Source organism: Condylura cristata, unplaced genomic scaffold, assembly GCF_000260355.1.
Source record: "Condylura cristata isolate star-nosed mole 26May11 unplaced genomic scaffold, ConCri1.0 scaffold00019, whole genome shotgun sequence".
NCBI lineage: Eukaryota > Metazoa > Chordata > Mammalia > Eulipotyphla > Talpidae > Condylura > Condylura cristata.
This window is the reverse complement of record NW_004567120.1, coordinates 14,835,458-14,856,759: the sequence shown is the minus strand read 5'-3', so window position 1 is coordinate 14,856,759 and position 21,302 is coordinate 14,835,458. Positions and strand designations below refer to the sequence as shown.

Here is a 21,302-nt window from a genome sequence, read left to right as displayed (position 1 = left end):
ATGTCAGCACCATGTTTCTGAAACTTAATTTAAAATATCATAAATTGTATGTCATCAAATCTGAGGATAACATTTCTTTCCTGCCTTGCTGTTCCTACTCCCTGCCCCAACTTCAAATCCAGAAAATGTAACTAATAAACCTAAATCTCACCTGTCTGGTCAGGTTTCCAAGTAAAAGCAATGTGTTAAGCAAATAATTTTTAAAATATTTAAAAGTGATGTATTGGACAGTGTTTGAAAAATAAAATTCCATATTTACTGTTATACATTCAGCCTTCAAGCAACTCAGGAGTTTGCTAGTGATTGTGAAATCACACATCCATGTGTCTCACAATCTGCTGACTACCAAGGGGCAAAGGGCAAATGCTTACTTATGCCCAGGGTGTGTTTTTTTTTAAATTTTTGAACAATAATATATTTGGAGTAGTCCTTTGCTTCCACCAGCATGAAGTTCTAACTAAGTATCAGGCGCATGTGACAATCAAGCTCTAGATCCAATCACAGAAATTTACCCTACTTCAGGTGACTTTTTCCTCTGCTTAAAGTGGCTGCCTTGAATCTTTGTAGTGTTCTGCCCTCATCACCTGCAAATAACAATTTGTAAATAGATGACAGAGATTAGGGGTACAGCCAAAACTTCATGAAAATCAAGGCAAGTTGGTTCATTTTAGAGATTCAGTTCATTGTCTTACCCCACTAGTATTTTGCTTAACAAAATGGTGGTAGATAACAGTAACAAATTAATAAAGAATCTTTCTCTCCTTCACGATACAAGTAGTGGCCAATTTTACCTTTGCATTGGGTACTGTAATGCCCACTGACAGAAATATTAGTCTCGCTATCAAGTGACAAGAGTGGGAAAAATAGAAAGTCATCATTTAAAAAAAAATATTTGGTGAAATGTGGAACTATTCCAACAGCTAATGTTCAACTTCTATTCTGCAAGGTGATGAAGGCAATACAGGATAACTATTACTATGCTGATGACAGGAAGAATTACAATAGCCTGCATTTTAGTGATTTCGAAGGACTGTCCTGGATGTACTGTGCAAGAGTCAGAAGAAACACTGGCGGTCTTCTATTTGAGTGCATTATTTTTTTAAAGATTTATTTATTTATGCTTACAGAACTGGGGTACAGGCCAGAGGTGTGATGGGTGAGAGGATTCACCAGAGACAGAGTGGGGAGCAGAACAGGCAGATCCACCGAAATACACTGCTGAGGGGAGCAGCAGATGGGTCAGGATTGGTCTGCTAGGCCATGTGGGTCAGCTCCCTGGCCCGGCATGGAACTCGAGCTGCAGTGGCTTCGGAGAGCTTCATAATGTGGTGCTTTAACCCGTTGCGCCACTAGGGAGAGCCCGAGTGCATTAGTTTTATAGTTGAGGAATGGACTTAGAAAAATCAAGTGACATGTATAGTATAAGCTAGCAGGAGAGTCAGGTTGCCTCCTACTGTGCCAACCTTAAGGGTCTTGTTCTCTTAATATTTCAGACAATAACCGTGTTCTCTCTGTGTACATTACTGTTTGGGAAATTATTTATTTTAATATCATTAAAAACGAGTTATAATTAATTTTCTTTTTGATAATATTGTTTCACATGGGCAAGTTCTAAATATTCCTCCTATTAAAATGACAACCCTTAGACTGAGTGATTAGCAGCTCGTTTTTATAACCACTAGGGGAAAGAGGGAAGAGCAGTACTTCTTTCTCCTCAAGAGAAAAAAGAAAATCCACATTTTTAAGTGAGGTTTCTACTGGCATAGATGTGGGAGAAGGTAGAAGGGTAGGCATCCACTTAGAAGAAAAACAAGGAAAGATAGAAGATTACAATGTGCAGTGTGAGACTCGGCCTTCATTTCAATGTGCACAGACCTCAGCAGACAGCTGGAAACCTGCCAGCAAACTAGGCCTTGGAAACACGTTGGAAGACATTGGAGAGACTTTAACCAAAACAAACATCAGCAGGGGATGTGGCTGGCAGCACTGAAAAAGCAAAGGATTCTATGAGTCACTCTGAATTTAATTCTGAATGGTATCATGCTTCCATTTTGTTGTACAGGGTATTTACACAGCATTTGGTATGGTCTAACATATGTATACTTTTAAAAAATTATTTACCATTGTTAATACTATGTGAGTTTCAGGAGCATAACTTCACACCTCAAAAACACGCATATACAAGCCACTGCACCCTCTATAAAACTTTAGTGCCACTCGAGTGATACAACATTAGAAAAGAGAAAACATATAGAATAGGAAATGACACCCAATACCTCACTATTCTAACCACTTAATTCATCACATTTCATGTGCTGTTTCTAATTCAGCTATAGTCAAAGTGTATCCGTGTAACATGGAATTATTTACTTAATTTCTTAAATATAGTTCTATATTGCTACGTAACTGCATGAACATTGCTATTTAAAGCAAAGATCTATTTACTGGGTATATGGAAATTTACTTCATCTTAGTTTTTGAGAACTAGAAATAAAGATTCATAAAGCATAACTCAAGAAAGGTAAGGCAGCCCATAATACAGCAGTGGAGAAAGTGGAAGGAATTATGAAGCCACATCATTCACCTCAGAAACAGGAAATTTTGAGACTTCATTGGGGTTCCATCGGTTTCATTTGTCTATTCTATCTGTTCTTTTTCATCATTTTTTTTTCAGCTTCTCCACCAACCAGCTCTTTAACTGCCTACAGTGAGCAATTTTTCTTTCCAAAGCTCCTGCTTGCTTTTAGTCATGTGTCACTTAACAGGGATACAGTCTGAGAAATATGTCATTAGATTTCATTGTTACGTGAACATTACGGAGTGGAGTCATATAGGCCTAGGCAGTATAAACTACTTCACACTTGGACTGTAAAAGTGGCCTCTTGGGACCACCATCATCTATGCAGTCTGTCAACGATCAAAACATCTCTAAACAATATATGACTGTGCTTATGGCTCACACAGAGCCCCTCCTTTGCAACCACTAATCTTATGGGTTTGTTCATCCCCAATCCCACTGCTAACTACACAATTCTCTGTGCATTCTTAACTCAGATATCTGGGGATGAGAATCTCTCTGACGTAATTCATACCTAATTACATAGATGAGTTTTTTGTAGATTATCTCATAGGCTATAGTTGAGCTATTAAATATTTGTCTTTGATGTTCAACTTTAGACCTATCTGTGTGGGTTAGGTGAATAGGATTATGTAATAATAAATCTTGAAATCTAAGGCCAAGGGAGGCTTGAATTGCTTCATTTATTTTGGTCTGTGAATACCTCATCTTATTTTTTACTAGTTACAGTGTTGCTGAATTTCTTGCCCGCTCTCTCTCTCTCTCTCTCTCTCTCTCTCTCTCTCTCTCTCTCTTTACAAATAATGGCAACAATAATAATGGTATTAATGACTACCTTCAACAGATATCTACCACAGACCAAGCATTTTTACACATCTTTTAACATAAAAACCTTTCAAGGTAGATATTATTACCTCTATTTTATAAATAAGTAAATTTATAGTCAAAGGTTAAGTGCCTTTCTCAAGGTCATAGCTAATTAATGTCCAAGTAAACATTGAATCAATTCTACTTAGTTTCAAATCACAGCTCTTTTTCATCACAATACGCTACCTTTCTGTGAAAATAAGTATCTTTCCATATTTGGGATATTTGGTATAGACATCCAAAAATGGGATTACTGGTATAAAGTGTAAGGACATTTCAAAAGCATTCACTACACACTCAAAATAGCTTTCTATGTAGGAGATATCAATATATAGCCCCACCACTTCAAAACTTTTGCAAAGTAAGTTAACTTGAGGTAGAAAAAAGAGGTAACATCAATGAGTAACAAATATCTAATGTAAATAAAATGTAACTATCTACCCTCTGTAATAAAGGTTTCCACTCTTATGATCTGGTGGTAGCAAGTATTCTCTATCTCTAGATATGGATAGGAAAATACAAATACTTAGGAATAATAAATGTGTGTGAACAAGACCTAGCATATGGTAGATGCTCGAGAAGGTTAAGTTAAAAGGAATTGACATGAATTTCTGGCTCTTGATAGGGATGTGAAAAGCTGAAAGGAGTCTATCTCCCATTCTAAAGTCTAAAGAGAAATGAATATGTGCAAAGAGAGACTGGACATGATCACTGGCTCACCTGTGATTACTGATGAAAGAAGCTCAGTATAGAAACTAGTATTAAGAAATTCAGCGAAATTCTCGAACTGCTAAAAGCCAAATGTGGTTAGCATGAAAATACAGTACCCACTGGAACCCCAGACACAGAGAAATTTTATAAACAAAGGCTTTTTTTTTTTTTTCACAGAATCATAGTACTGACCTGGTGGAGAGAAATCACCACAGTAGAACAGTATGACACCATGTCAATTCCTTTTCCTTAAGGAACAAAAAACCTTAAGCCTTAGGAGAAGGACAGCAAACCCTGTTCTGTGCGGAGTAGAGATGAATAGATACTACAGCTTGGGGAAAAAATAAAACAAGCCTACTACTTCTGCAGTAGGGGTAGAACTTATTCCTGGGCACACAGCTGTGTCTCTGATCTAGCAGAGGAGCGGGGTGACCAAGAAATTCCCACTCCAAAGAGCTTGAGGCACAAGATATATACTCAAGAGGGAAGTATCAAGAGAGACTCCATCCTAGCTCCCCCACACCACCGGACAAACAGGTGCAATAACATCATACCTGCCACCAGAGGAGGCACTAGAGCATGGAGACACTATCTCTAAGACACTAAAGTACAGGGAAAGGTGAAAGCTGAGGGTGGAGCAGGGATACTGAGAAAAAACATCCAGCAACACAACCCCCATGTTAATCACAAGGTACAAGAAAAAAAAAATGAAGCTGTTGGTTAAGTGAGGGTAACCGCAGTGACAAGATAACACAAACTCTTCTTTTAATCAGATTGTTCCAGCTACCAAACTTAGTGAACCGCCAGAACAATTGGGTCCATTTCAAAGCCTAAATACTATCTATTTCAATCTCTACTCGTCTAAATACTATGTGCGGCATTAAAACAAAACTTTGAGAAGCAGAACAGCAAACAAACAAAGCATGTTCTCAAAAGACAAAGCAGTCTATATAACGAGTTTCAGAGGTGAATTGGGCATTCAAATTCTGAAAAGGAACATTTAACAAAACAATGATTAATATTTGAGATTTAGTGAAACATGTAAAACATGAATGGCAAGTGGAAATTTCAGATGTTAGTTATGAAAAATGTCAAGCAGAAATGCTGAAAATGAGAAACAGTAAAAGAATGCCTTTGATGGTCTCATCAGTACATTTAAAGCAGCCCAGAAAGAAATCAAAGAAAATAGAAGGTGAAATACAACCAAAACAAGGAGAAGAGTAAATGAATACACACACATGCAACCATTACGTGTGATTAATATCAAATGGTCAAACACGTATGAAATGGAAATTCTACCAAAAAAGCAAGGCAGAGAAATATTTGCAAAGATAAAGGTCAAGAATTTCCCCCAAATAATAATGTAAGTCATATATATCACATATCCACAAAGTTTGAAGAACCCCAAGGATGAGAAACACCCCATCAAGCATACATAAGCACCCCAAAATTTAAAAAACATAGATATTGCATATATAAACTTCCGGAAAGCAAAGATATTAAGAAATATCTTCAAGATCATCAGAAGGAAATCAAAAGAGCAAGGACAGGAATGACAGCATTGCAGAAACTGCAAGGCAGAAGAAAATGGAGTGGCATCTTTAGAGTGAAGAAAGAAAATAATTGTCAACCCAAAACACTATATCCAGTGTAAATATCATTCAATAAATGTAAAAGTAAACATTTTTTTTAATGTGAAGGCAGAGAATGCTTTACCAGAAATCCCGCATTACAGGAAATGATCCTCAGACTTAAGGAATATAAACCAAATGAAAATGGGTCTACACAAAGAGAAGATTTCAGAAACGATGCAAAGGAATCTATTTTTTTCTTTTTAAAGATACAAGATAACTTTAAGATAACTGACCAAATAATATGAAGTAGTTATTGAGTAGAGGGAACATCATATACAAAGGCAAAATATATAAAGCTATAACCATGGTACACAAGTGGGCTAACACACAATGAAGTGGTAGAGTAATATTTGTAAGGAGATTTTGACTAATTTTATATCCATATGTAAAAGTCTTGATTGTAGTGGTAAATACATTAATGAGTGTATTTGTACAAATTCATATATTGTACACTTAAGGAGGTGAATTTTACCAAATACCTCAAACAACTCAAGGTTAAAAATGAGAATCATTGTGTGCAATACACTTACCTTTTTACCCTCTTGACTTTTCTTCTTTTTATTGCATCACAGTTCTGATGACTGATAATGAGGAACCAGCTTCTTGTGTTATGTAAACTTACCTTGGCTTTTTACTTATATGACTGAGGTTTTTATTCTTAAATCTGGTGGTGGAGAGAGCACTATACCATTGAATCTGAACAAGCATATACACACACCCTGGCCAGGAATTAAAATGTGTCAATAGCCATGGAGATTATAACTGTGTCATAAAGGAACCTCTGTATATAAAGTGTAGTATCTATTACCTATAAGGTTTATGCATGAGGTGAAAATCACTTAGATCACACAGTAGTTAACTAGTTAAGTAGTTAACTGTTAACTAGTAGTTCAGTCTGGGGTGAAGCCTGAGGTAATGTAACCAATTTTATATCACATCACAATTTATAACTTACCGGTTCTGTTTATAAGTGAAGTCTGAATGGTTAGCAATAACTTTTGCCTATAATACTGTCATTCTCTCTGTCCCCTATACTCACCAAGATTCTTTGAGGACCCCTTCACCATGCTATTTCTACCACTCAAGTTCTATGTCCTAAGAACTTTACTGTTCATTTCAAAGATCTCACCATCCCACTCTGGGTAGATGAACTGAAAGAGGAAGCACCTTTATGCAAATGCAGTCCTAAAGGTGCAAGGCTTGGCATGTAGAGGGCACCCTTGTCTGAACTTCTAGAAAGAAGCCCATTCTGCTGCACTCATCACATATAACCTCCACACAGTCCATATGCAGATGACCTGTGTTCTGTCCACCATCAGAATGAACTTAAGAACTGGCCTGAAGAAGACAAACACTGCATTTGTCCAGAACTATACAAAGCTGAGAAAATGTCTATTCCAAATATAGATTGTGGAGGAAGGGCACCTTATCAAGGTGATAGGACTACTGAAGGATCCCCATCTTCAGGCCAACTTTGAATACTTTCCCAATCTCTTGGCTATTTTGCATTAACAACATTCTCCACAACTATACCTTTTGCCTGGTTTGATCATATTTGTCCTTCTGGTATATCAGCTTAACAATCACTTCCCCAGAAAGGTTGACACTGACACTTCGATCTACACTTGTATGTTTTTCTGTCACTAAGAATGTTCTTACAGAGAATATATTACAACTGCAATTATACAGCTATTTGTGTACTTATTTATGAAATCTGTGTGCCTCCCCACACCCCTATATATGCAGACACATTTAATCATTTGCATTTCTAGACACTGGAAGAGCAGAGACTTTCTGTTTTATTCATCACTTTATCCCCAGAAACTTTTACAATGCTGGCACATGCCTGATGTTTAATAAAGAATCATTATATAAACGCAGGTTCCTTGGTAGAGTTTTTAGAAAAATTCATCACACCTATGTGCAATTCATGTACATAGTATGACAAGGGATGCTATGAAACTTATTTTTGTAACATTCAATTTAAATGGACTCTAAGTAATTGTAATGGTGTAGATATATAATACAAAGCAAGTGATATTTTTATTTGAATTAGTTCCATTTTCCATTGGTGATGTTATAATAATCTGCTAATAATTTTTAGATCTTATATTTTCCACTCCCTTTGTAATCATTTTCACAGATGTCGACTACATCTCTCTCTCTTTTTTTTTTTCTGACTACATCTCTTACAGTTAAATGTTGTGATATGGCACTGCTTTTTTACAGCACATGGTTTCAACTGGCAAGCATTGTTATTAGAAAATTAATAATGAATACATTATCTAATCCCACTTACCAAATAGATCCTGCCATAAGTACCAAGGCCAATGGTTTTATCCAGTGAGAATATACCAGTTGGATCCTGTAAGATATAGAACAAAAGATGTCAATCTTCTTGTTAAAGTAGGAATTCAATTATTTAAAATGTTTTTCTAATCTTCTTCACTCCCTTAGAATTTCCATGTGAAAAACCAAAGCGTCATTTTACCAAAAGAATGGACATGTTATAACACGCCTGGACTGAGTGTACTCATTCATAAAAAAGAAATAATATGGACATTAAGTGATTATATAACTAATTTTTAGAAAACTGTCAGATGCATGCAATTATGTCTTTGTGTAGTATATCCACAATGTAATTAGAAACATTAAAATACAAATAAGTTCATTTACTTACAACTGAAATACACTTTTAATATCCAGTTTTTGAGTGCTAACCAAATAGGCAGAAACTTCAGGATACAACAATAATGAGCAGATGCTGAATAGAAAGTTTAGATAACTCACTTATATGATGCTTGGTTTTAACTAAGTGCACTTTATTCATTGAGAAGGGTGAAAGAGTAGGGAGCGCATTACATTCTTTTTTTTTTTTTCTTACAACACTGCTAATTTGGGGACAGTAGTCAATTTGTCACCTCAGGTGTGGTCACTGTAGTTCTCCCATCACCACAGCACTCGTGACGCATCTTCCCTTTCTCTCTTGTGCTCTTCCAGCCCCTGTTTTGACCCCTCTCCCTGGCCCTCTGCTGCTGTATACCTGTGGCCTATGGTCAGCTTGCATTCATTCTTGAGAATGAAATATGTCTCCGAAGATAAACAACAAAACTAAATAAGGTATTAAATGAACACTGTTTTTAAAGAATATTAGACAAATTTGTTTTTATTTTTGTATGTTGATCTTTACATCAGCTGAAAACTTTTCCTTGGAATGAATTTATGATGCTTTCTGTGTTTTAATGTTAAATGTGTTCTCTCGGGAGTCACAAAATAACATCATGATGGATAGAATTCTACAGCTTCCATATTCATCCTTAAACACTGTTTACTTACCTAAAATTAAGGATATCCCTTTCTTGCTCACCACAAAACATGAATTTTATCATTGCTTAAACTTTTTAGTCTAGCAGCTGATTTTGCCATTTTAGTGAAACATGAGGCCTGAGTTAATGCCCAATTTTGCATAAAGTGGTACCAACACTGGCAAATTCTAGGAGATTCACTTGTCTTCTAGAAAGCTCATTTAATATATACAAACTCTAATTTTGTTTTAAAAAAAAATATCACTGTGACCAATGTGAGCTCAAAAAGTCATGAGCATATATAGGCAATGTATATGATTGAAATTATAGACTCTTGAACACTAGGGTGAGATTTCAGTAATCTAGCAAAACTGTCATAGGAAAATGACACAGCTCTGTGATGACCTCAGTGAAGAAGTATTCACCCGGACAGAGACAGGAGACTTGAGTTTTAGCTCAGCTCTGCCATTAATTAACCATATGACTGTGGGTGAGTTATTTACTCTCTCTTGGACTTAGTTTTCACATGTGTAAAATGAAGGTGCTGTGTTAGGTAATTTCAAAGCTTGAAAACTCTACAGGAAAATTTCAGATTTTACTATTTAAGAATCTACAGGTGTCCAGACGAATGATATGAAAATTGTTAGAGAAAACAGCAAACTTTTTAAAAATCATCAGCAAAATCAGTGTCAATATATACAAAACAGCATTACAATCAAATAATTCAGGGACTATATTGGCAATGAAAATATAAACATTATCTGAAATGATAATATTAAGTGCTCAAGAGAAATAAAAATAGATAATTATAGTAACCTTGATATTAACCAAACCATTTTTGTTATAACTCACTGAGATTTTTATGGAAAAAGTTAACCAACAAAAAATAAATTAATAGGGTTTGATTTGAAGGCTTTATCACTTTAGCATATTTACCTGAAGGATATCACTCAGGAAATTATAACAAACAATATCAATTTTAGGGAAACAGCAAGTGGATATGTCAAAAGGATTAGAATGTTAACTAACCCCTGTTAGTAAATCACTATTAATAGTTAATGCTGCATTTTAGCTGAAAAATATGACGTCTATTAGAGAATTACCGCACAATATGATGTTACTTCTGAATCTTTGAGCAGTTACATTTCTTTAAAAAAAAAAAAGATTTATTTATGCATACCGAACTGGGGTACAGGCCATAGGTACAGGGGCGGTAAGAGGCTTCACCAGAGACAGAGTGGGGCGCAGAACAGACAGATACACGAAGTACACTGCTGAGGGGAGCAGCGGGCAGGTCAGGAGAGGTCCGCTGCGCCATGTGGGTCACCTCCGGGGCTGGGGATGGAACTCGCACTGAAGCGGCTGCATCTAGCTTGCAGTGCCTAGTCCTTACGCATTGTGCCACCGGGGAGGGCCCACAACCTTACATTTCTTTACTACTTCTTCCAGTCCTCAGTAACATGGATACCTTACTTAGATTTGAATTCAGGTATCCAATTACTCAAAAGAACCAAGGAAATGGAATGACACTATAAAATGCTTGTAGAATTAACTGAAGTTTTAGTCTATCTATGTTGACGCTATTCGGAAAAATGTTCCAGCTCACAAATGACCAAAATATCTCAATTTGCTCACGTTCACATTTAATAAAAGGTGATTTTAAATTTTCTTCTTTTCTTAAAGGCACCTAAACTTAGTGTTCACCTATTTGAAGAGTATTTTTCATAAGTCTTATGCCGTATTTTTTGTTCCCCATCTCTATACCACTATCCTTCAAGACTAAATAATTGCCAGTGTTGGCGGTGGGGAAGAAGATGAACTATGCTAATTTATAGGCCAATATTACTCAACTTCTTATCTCATATAAGAATTGCAGGAAAAGACATTCTGGCCTCTGAAGGAACAATTAAAAGGGTGTTTTTTTTGGGGGGGGGTTTGGTCATTGTGAAACTGAAAGGTCCACATTAAAGGGATCTCCACTATTTACTTGGTCCTCTCCTCGGCCCTGCCACCCACAGATAAGAAAATCAAAAGAGGAAAGATCTTTGAATCTATGACTGCTATACCAATTTGGAAATTATTTAGTGGCTTCATATGTGTTGATGCTCAATTTGGATAAAAAATAAGGTGGTCAGCAAACAAGAATCCTAACTTGTAAAACTTTCTCTCAAAGGAAATTATGAAAATTTTAAATCTTAAAATTTTTTGAAGCATAAATTGTTGAGCAAATTACTTTCTATTTTTTTTTGCATTTATCTACATATCTAAATTGTCTCCTGAAATTAAAAGCCCTGGTCGACCCTCCCTGGTGGCGCAGCGGGTTAAAGCACACCACAGAGAAGCTTAAGCCACTTCCGCATGTGTTCGATCCCCGCCTGCCCTTAAGGAGATCCACATGGCGAGGTGGACCTCTCCTGGCCTGCCCGCTGCTCCCCTCAGCAGTGTACTTCATTGATCTGTCTGTTCTGCTCCCCGCTCTGTCTCTGGTGAATCCTTTCACCCTCCGCATCTCTGGCCTGCACCCCAGTTCTGTATGAATAATTAAAAAAAATTGTCAAGCTTATAAAAAAAAAATCCTCAAAATTAAAAAAAAAAAAAGCCCTGGTCTTGTTGTCCCTTCAAATCCATAATTTTGGGATGTTGTTTCTGTCTTCTGAACTCAAGGCACAGAGGAAAGTACGAGTATCCTGAGAAATCACTGTATTAAAGGCAGGGAGCAAGGGTAACAGGAAGAAGAAGAACCACTAGAAGGCAGTGTTTCCTGGTCACTTAACATATTCAAAAATAGAGAATGAGGGACAGAAAAAGGCACAGAAGAGATTAAAAACTAAAGGGAACCAATAAGTGACAAATGGGTAACAAGAAGTAGAACAAGGAAATACATTCTGGTAGTCAGACCAGAAGAAAGGAGATTACAGAAAGATTACTTAAGAGGAATAGTGGAGGGCCCTCCCTGGTGGCGCAGTGGGTTAAAGCACAGCACAAAGAAGTTTAAGCCACTTCGGCATGAGTTCGATCTCCGCCTGCCCTGGAGGAGATCTACATGGCGAGGCAGACCTCTCCTGGACCTTCCGCTGCTCCCCTCAGCAGAGTACTTCGTCCATCTGCCTGTTCTGTACCCCACTCTGTCTCTGGTGAATCCTCTCACCCTCCGCATCTCTGGCCTGTACCCCAGTTCTGTACGAATAAATATATCTTAAAAAAAAAAAAGAGGAATAGTGGAGAATTTTCCTCTTCCCCGCCCCCCCTTTTTTTAAATATTAGAGAGAGTGATTTCATGGAAAGAGACTGTGAATATGGTGACTATGACACAGTAAGTGCCCGGAAGAGCTTCAGAGATGGTAAAATGAGCCAGCTTCACCATACATGTGAAAATTTTAGAAAGAAAAATCTCTCCTTTACACTTGTATTTCTCAAACTGGATGACAGAGACTCTCCCTACATGAGAATCATTCAGGGAATCTTAAGACAGATTCTTTGTCCCTATCACAAAATTAAAAATCATAATTTCTGAAGATGTGTCCACAGATAACGCTTGTGCACTAACATAAAATTCACTGCTTTAGATACTAGCAGAAAAAAAAATATTGAGAAAATGCATTGAAATCCAATGTCATATTGAGGCGATGCTCCAGAATACATAATGGAGGATATGTTGGGTGTTTCAATCCTTGTTGATGAGAAAGTAAAGCTACTTCAAAACAGGAGGGTAAAGGGCATGATAATGTGGAACAGGTCTCATAACTAAGTGTGGAAAGCAGCCATGGTCTGGGGGGTGGAAGCCTGCAAGAGCTGGCAGTTATATTTAAATATAAACCTAATGCAATTCAAATATAGTTTTTGGATCATGTGCTATTTCAGATCATCTCTGCCACTACTGTCCTGCAGGCCTGTCTAATCCTGACCCCAATATAGATTAGGACTACACATGCCAGTGTCAAATACTGAAGGAATGTCATACCATACTGGGCACAGAAGGCAAAGGGGACAATCATAGTGAAAGACATGCCAGATTTGAAGATGAAGAAATAGTTTCCACTCTCAAGGATTGAGTGACATAGGCATACTATTTAAAACACACACACACACACACACACACACACACACTCTGCTGGATTGCTGGCAGACAAGGTGAAATATATAGCTCTATACAGATGGATACAAAGATATAAGGTTTTACAATTTTCTTTTCAAAAGGAAGCAGAAAATACATTCTTGTTTTGCAACCTAAAAGCAATATTTAGTTAACAGTAAATCAGAAAAAAAATGAGAGCTCGACATTAAGTAACAAGCAAAATGCAGCTGATCTGTCATTGGCTAACTTATGTCTCTAGCTACAGAGCATTATACAAAAAAAAAAAAAAAAAAAAAAGTTCATCCTCTCTCCTGCTTCCCTAGTGTTCACTCTTCTTTACTACTTTAGCTTTAAAAATACTATCCATCTGATAAGAAAAATATCAAATAACCTTTCACAATTTTCTTTAAATCCCAGTTTGCAAAGGAAGGTTTGCTTTATGGTCATTTAGCTGTCCAGCCAAAATAGGACACAAAGTATCAATCTTAAACTAGACCCATATTTAATAATTCTTTACTCTGAAAGATTTTTTTTTTCTTGTTGAGAAACTCCAAGATCTGACTCTCCCCTCATTATCCGACTGTTGCCAAACTGGCACAACTGATATTGACAGATGCCAACTTTCTAATCTCCATATATACTTACATAGATATAGATACATCTACACTCATATCCAATTGAGGATAATGATTGCAAAGGATCCCACCATTTGCAGATAACTTTGCTCACTGTATTATCTGTACTTTGCATCAACATGAAAACTTCTAGCTACCTACATGTCTGTTTCTCTTGACCTCATTTATTTTTACTTCTTTAGTGGCTCGGAAAGTAAGTCAAAATGCAACAAAACCCCAAATGAGTAAAATACACCTCCTGTGATCAAAATAACAGTGAATTTTTCACATTTCTAAGAATTTAACATAAATGAAATTGTGGAGAGAGCTTCGCCTCTGCTAGATTTCTGAGGGTTTAGACTGGATGTTTAGAAAGAATTATGCATAATTTGCTGAGATGGTGAAGACCTCCATAAATGAGACAAACAGCTCCTATATGAGAGAAATTTAGAAATTGTTAGAAATTGAAGACTTCATAAGGTTTTCATGAAGTCTGCAAAATGGAGCCAAGCATCAATGCCCTGAGGTTTTGTGTCTTCTCCCTACTTTTCCCACATTAAAAACCAACCTCATTTTTCTCCCCTCCACGCCCCTATTAGCCCTGAGAAAACTAATAGTCCACTGAACTGCAATATAAAGATTGCAGCCTTTCCCTTATCTCTTAGGCTCTCACCAAGTTCTTATGTCCCAGGGCCATGACCGGGTCACTTAGTCTGGGCCATTTCCCCCCATTTTTTGTGGCAATAAAACCTTTTCTTTCTTTACTTGGGTTTGCAAATCCTGGCCCTATCATTTCTATGAGGTCTTTCCCATTCCTTTCCTTAGTCAATTTTAGAAAATAGTTTACTTCAACTTGCCCATGTGTGGTTTCATGTATTTGCCCTAGTTTGCTTTTTTCCTCTTTCCCCAAATGCACAGAAAAGGTTAGAGGAGGGTAACATTTCATTCGTTGGTTTTACACTTTTATTAGGGAGCAAATCTAGTCAGAATATGAAAGTTCTGTTCAGAAAGGAAACCACCAATTGAGGCCTCCATGTTCCAGAAATTTCATGTATGCAGTGGGTGTATGCAGGGTGGAAAAATATTTTAATTTTAAAATATCCTGTGATTTTGTTTTATGAAGATGCATCAATAACCGCTATGTTAATACTGTTAATTCTGTTTGAGTTGAGGTCCCCCCCCCTTTTTTTAAAGTGTAAGAACAATTTGCTAAATTTTACCCACATGCATCACTTCCTCCTCCACACCATTCTAGTGGAAAACTGTATAGGTGAGGCTCGGGCAATGTCCCATTTTTGAAGGGACAGCCATCTGCCATCAGCAAGAAGACAATCTTTTAAATACCAAATATGTATAAAATTAAGGCACTACGACTTTGAATAGTCCTATAACCTCAAAGTTAATATTTAGCTTTCCCCAAAGCAAGCGGGCCACTGCTCTGAACTACAGTTGCCTGGCGATCATTCCAGCACCGTGCAGGCTTATTCCCTTTGAGAGTGTCCAGGGCCCTTTGCATTCAAAAGAGGGTGCGAGTGAAATGCCAATCTAAAAAGGGAACTTGAAAAACGGATTTGGGTGGGATCCAATATCAGCCAGAAACCAGATGCCAATGAAATAAACAGCGCTGCTAAAATAATAAAGTCTACTAATAATGACAGCGATAATAGCTCACCAATCAATTATAAATGGAGGAAAGCTGGGCATTCGGAAAAAGGGGAATCCACAAACGAAAACCACGAGAAAAAGTTAAATCTGGTTAGCTAGTGCTAGCAATACTTTTTTTTTTTTAATGGGGTGTGCAGAATTCACTTCTTCCCCAGCGGCGTCGAGCTCTTTTGCTCCTGCAATACTAAATCAGGAACAGTGCCCTGGCAGAATAAGGTTTTAGGAAGTGCTATTAGAAAGTGAGAGAAATTAGACTCCAACACTTTGATTTTCTAGGCTGCTGTCGCCTGGAAGGTCACTCTGCTAGTGGTCACCACCTTTGGCAAAAGAGGCAAACGACGGGGCGACGGGGTGACAGGGAGGAGTGTTCTGGGGAAACCACCAGTGGTCGCGCTCTTTAGCCTGTCCCGGAGCCCCGCTCCAACAGGTACCCGAGCTTCGCCGCTGCACAAAACCGGCAACATTTAGGAAACGCCTCGCAGCTTAGCAGCTTAAGGCCCCAGCGCCCCCCCCCGCACCCCGCCACACCCGCCGCTTGCCCCCGCGCCTCACCCCCGACGTCCCGTAGCCTTTCCACGAGTTGGGCGCGGCCGGGGTGCCCCGGGAGCGCCCAGTTCCGCAAGCCCGCTCCCCGGGGCCGGGGTCTCCTCCCGCACCCGCCGTCCCGTCGAAGTCCTGGCCTGACACGGCCGGCCGGCGTCCGTCGCCTCCCCGGGTGCTTGGAACCTGAAGAACAGAGCACTTAGGGGGCGACAGGGGGGCTCGGGCGTCCTCTACTCACCGGCAAGTGGCCGAGATCCGTGACCTCCTTGTCCCTCCAACCCCCTGGTCCTGCCATGGCTTCGAGCTGAACTGGAGCAGGAGACAGAGTCAGGCACACTCGGGAGTCTGAGGTGCCGACCGGGCAGACGTGGAAGTGGGGAAAGGAGAAGGGAGAGGGCTGGGGAAAGGAGTGGGGGGTCGGGGTTTGTGGCGAGGGAGGTAGAGGAAGGGAAAGTGGAGGGGAAAGGAGCAGGGAGTGGAGTGGAGCAAAGCCGGAGCCGGAGAGGCGGGAAAGCAAGTTTAGCGAAGGCTAGAGCAGAGCCTGAGTGTCCGAGCTTCCAAGCGACCGTCCGTCCGTCCGTCCGTCCGGGAGAACGAGAGCGAGAAGCCCGAAGGGTGCTCCGCAGACGAGCGCGCACAGTCTGGCCCCGCGGGGTGCGCCTCTTTCAGGGTGGGGAGGGGGGCGGTGCAAGGGGCCCCCTCCTCGGCTGCCGCTCGAAGGCGATTGGTGCAGCGTCACGTCGCCAGGTGGGCAGCCGCGCGGCGGGGAGGCGGGCCAGGGGGCCCGCGGGCCGAGGGAGGTGCCCGGGACTGTAACGGTCTGCGAGTCCGCCTCGGCCGCCTCCGCACTCCCACCCCCTCCCACGGCCACTGCAGCGCCTGCAGCGCCCGCCGCCCCCGCCCCGCCCCCCGCCCCTGCTGGCGACTGTTCCGCAGGAAACTTTTTCCAGGCAGCTGCCAGCCCCGGAAAACCGGTCCCGCTCCGCGCCGCTCCCAATCTGGGCCCCACCGCGCTGCCACAGTCCAAACAGCCCGCGCCCTCAGCTCCCCACGAACACTTGTGACTTTTCGACTTGTCGGTTTTCTCTTTCCGCGCCTCCGATTTTTATGGCTCGGTTTATTGCAAAGCCCCATCGAGTTAAATGAGGAAAAGACTGGCCGCCGGGTGAGGGATCAGATCTAGGCGAGCTCCGGTGTGGGCGGGGAGCGAGGACCCTGTGCGCCGCGGGGCCAGCACAGCTGGGCCTTCGGAGCCCCTAGGCAGCCGAAGGCAGCGCAGCGAGCACAGGGTCGTGGTTTGAAGCCCCCTCGAGGTGAGCCGCATCTGGTCTGGCTCCGGGCCGATGGGTACCGGGCCCGGGCCGCTCAGTCGGAACCGCACCTGTGAACAGGTGCTGGGGTTAAGAAAGGGTGACGGAGTCTCCCAAGCCCCGGCTACCCGGGCCCTAATTTTGCAGATTGCCGGGTTCTCGTGGCAGCGGGCAAGTTACTGCGTCCCTCCCAGTCTCTAGCGCGCCGGCAGGGTTTCATTCATTCCTGTTTCGTTGCAAAACGTTTCTGGGTGCTCAGGCTGTTCGCCTTCGTTTCCTCACAAAGCACCGGGGCTGGAGGACAGGGGCCCCTCACACACGGTTTAAAAGTACCTGATAAATGGCAATTTACCCTTGAGAAGTAAAGCGCCTCCTGAAGAGTTTCTGGGAAAATGAGTCGGTGCATAAAACTAGTCTCATTCTAAGACCGCGCACTGCAAGGAACACTTTAGAAAATGTCCTGAAGCTGCTCACTTTCCCGGGAGCGAACAGACTGTGTTCAGTGCACCCGCACTCCTGGGTCGGAACGCGATGTGGCTGGGGTTTGTTTCCTCTTTCTTTTACAATTAAGACATTTTTACCTCCTCTAGGAAAATTTACACGATTAATTCTTCCCACCGACATCGAGCTTACCATTTCTGACTCACAGTTCAAACTTTTGTAATTTTGCTCTTTATGTATTGGTGGAGTTTGTACATTTCGTGTCTGTTTGAATGCCGGAGAGTGACCTCTTTACATTCCTTAACCTTCGAGCCTCTGTGACTTTTGCAATGGCCACAGCCTGAAAAACCCGGTCTCGTTAAATAAAGAAAATTCTCTGTTAACGGGTGCGGAGAAAACCAAACACCTCCTGCCCCCTAAAGCAAACCCCGATGTTCTGGATTAAATTTTTGTGAAATTCAAATATGATGGAAACTAGAAAGAAATGACATTTTCCAAGAATTCAAATCTTCACAACTCCATTGCACAAAATCTTGCCCTTTTATAACATAGCTTCAGAATTCCTGGGTGATCAGTAAAACTCTTCGGGATTTTGCTAAATATGAGTCTGAAAATAACATTTCAAAACTAGAGATGGGCAGGTGAGCTAGTTCATCGAAAGTTACACTTATAGTCATATCCAGTTTTCAGAAATGAAGGCACGGAGTAAACAAAAACAACATTAAAAGGAATTCTTTGCTACTAGGAGGAGACATTTATAAGTAGACTTTTTTTTTTTTTTTTTCATCATGCGATTTGCTGACGGTAGGGTGTGGGGAAATGCCCGGTTGCCCCCCATGGTAAAGACTGTTTTAGCCTGTCTAAGGGACATGTCCAGACCAGGCAAAAGAATCCAGGCTAGATCTTTGGGCTCTCTAGTTGCAAGATTCCGCGGGAAGCTAGCGGCTTCCTGACTCCATGGGGATTAGCCACATCACCGGGTGGGACCCCCTTCTTGGGGGAGGGGCAGCTAGGTGTTTGACCAGAACTTGACAGAGAAGCTATACATTTTTTTAAAGTTATTATTATTTTCAAGGGAAAAGGGGGCATGGAATAGCATGGAAACTTTGCCTTGTAAGCTTGGGTTATGGGCAATTTTGTGGCCGCCTTGGGGAAGGTCACCCTGGTTAGTAGACCAGCAGGCAAATAGATGGCCCCCAAACTTGAGGCTCAGCGTTGAGCAAAATCTTGAAATAGGGTACTTGTTTTCCAAATCCAGGACTTCTTTTGCTCTCATCCCACAGCCGTCACTTCCACTCCCCCTGCCCCCTTTCCAAAGTGGTTCTTTTTTCCTCTCTCTGTTTCTTTCCTGATCTTAAACTGCATGAAAATAACCCCAGTCCATCCAGGGTCTAGGAACTTGTCAGATTGTGTTTTACTCAGAAATAGTTTCTCTGCCAACACTTGTATGTCCCATATTTTTTGCTTTCCTCTCCAATTCATGTTGTTATCTTAAGGCCCGGGGTGCTTAGTAACTTTTGATTGTTGGTATGTTTTTTAATACTCGTTATATTCTGGACTGAGTGTTTTTATGTATTATCTCATTTAATTTTTTGTCAAAAATTCCTCCAGTTTGTAAATCATTATGTCCATCTCATAGGCAAGGGAATGGAAGCTCAGAGAATTGAAAAGACTTGACCATAGCTTCACAGCTAGTAATTGGAGGAGCCTGGTGTCCAGTTCAGGCAGTCTGACCCCAGAACCCACTTGTCCCTTAGTCCCTTCCTTGGTCGGTCCCTCCCTCCCTTGCTTGGTCAGTCCATGACTGCTGAAGGGCTGCTGCATATTTTGAGACTGTGTGAAGAGGAGCCAAATACAAAAAAGCCTAAGGGTAGAAGAGATCAGATGACATTTGCTAGGCCCCTGAGCTATCCAGTTCCTCTTTCTCCCTTTCAGCTTTCAGAAATAACAAGAATTTTTTTGAAATGTAAAGGAACTTTAATACAATCGGTGTACAATACAGCAAACGTAAAGAATACAGAAATAACAAGGACTGTATATAAAAAAAAATGGAACCCATCATGGCTCAAGAGTAGCCAGTGATCTGCCTAAGCAGAGATTACCAGTTAGATCACCTCATAGAGAAAAGCATGGATTTCAAGCTTAAGAAACTTCCAGAAGTGGAAAAAAAAAACAGTAATTTTCAATGCTTTAAAAATATTAAAATCTATTCCTATTCCTTCAGGGGAGTTTTTTGGCTGAGAACAAACCTTATTCAGTGAAGGCTTGAAGGAGACTGTGTTTGTGAGCAATGGTGCTTAGCAGCCCTGAGATGCTAAATGGCTAGGTTACAGCCATTTAGTACTGGGATATGGTGCCAAGGGCATGAGTTTGATCCCCTGGAGGGTCAGTGTGCATCTCTCTGCTCTGGTCTTTGATAGCAACCCCTTTCTGGTCAGCCAAAGATGCCTTTTTTGGAAAACCAACTCTAAAATCAATACTTTCATCTTTGTATACAAATAGCTGCTCATTTATTTTATTCATCTCAATTGCTAATCACCATAAGCTGGAACAATTATACTGCAAGAACATCTGTATGTCAAAATATATACTATACTCAAAAGATCCTAAGTTTTTAAAGGAATTTTTTGCTTACACATTTTTGATTGGCAACATATATCTTAATAGATGCTTTAAAAAATGAATCTCAAAAAGTTTAAGCATTTAAATATACAGAAAGGTCTGTCATTTACTGTCACACATTTGTGATTACTAGCAGTGAGGGTTGAATATCTCCCAATACACCTATGAGGGGTTGGGGTAGTCTGAAAGAGTCCTTGACAGTGGAAACTCCTTGAAACCAGGCTTAAGGCACTTCTTGAGATTTTCTTTTCTATGGAGACACCTTTGCAACTACAGGCTTTCTACTGCACTCTCCAATACTCTTACCACTACTCCTTTTGAAATTTCTAATATGCCACTCCTCTGAGGACAATGCAACAACCACCTGATGTTCCTCAGGCGAAAGGTCATGCATTATGCCTTTTGACCATAGTTTGCAAAGCTTCTGTCCCGTGTCATGGAATGCTCTTAAGCTCAGCATGATTTGAGCTATGCTTGTTTCTAAAACGGGGCCCTGGAAACCTGATCTTAACTGAACATGGGTATCATGGCTATTGAAATCTGGAATGTTACTCTTAAAAAAGGCATTTTTAAAATAAAGAAAAATAAACAGGGTAATTAAATCTGAGTCAAATAATTTTCTGAAGTTGGTCAAGGGGGTTCCTTTTTTCTCAGTCCTTCCTCTTTGGAGGCCTTACCATCCTAGTCCTGAAATTCCCAACCCAGCAATTGCATTGCAGTCCAGTCATCCTCTCTCTCTCTCTCTCTCTCTCTCTCTCTTTTTAAGATTTATTTTATTTGTACATACAGAACTGGGGTACAGGCCAGAGGCTCAGGGGTGGTGAGAGGCTTCACCAGAGACAGAGTGGGGAGCAAAACAGGCAGATCTACGAAGTACACTGCTGAGGGGAGCAGTGGGCGGGCCAGGAGAGGTCTGCCACGCCATGTGGTCACCTCC

The 21,302-nt window shown here is 40.6% G+C and overlaps 1 protein-coding gene across 1 annotated transcript in view; it reads right to left on the bottom strand.

Moving 5' to 3' along the window:
- NRK (Nik related kinase) overlaps window positions 1-16,287 on the bottom strand; it is a 119,695-nt gene extending 103,408 nt beyond the window's left edge. Inside the window, exons 1-2 of the mRNA XM_012727111.1 lie at window positions 16,231-16,287; window positions 8,090-8,155 (exon numbers count right to left, since the gene is read on the bottom strand). Of these exons, the coding sequence (XP_012582565.1) occupies window positions 8,090-8,155; window positions 16,231-16,287 (123 nt within the window). The remainder of the gene's footprint in view (window positions 1-8,089; window positions 8,156-16,230) is intronic.
- Window positions 16,288-21,302: the final 5,015 nt, after the last annotated feature.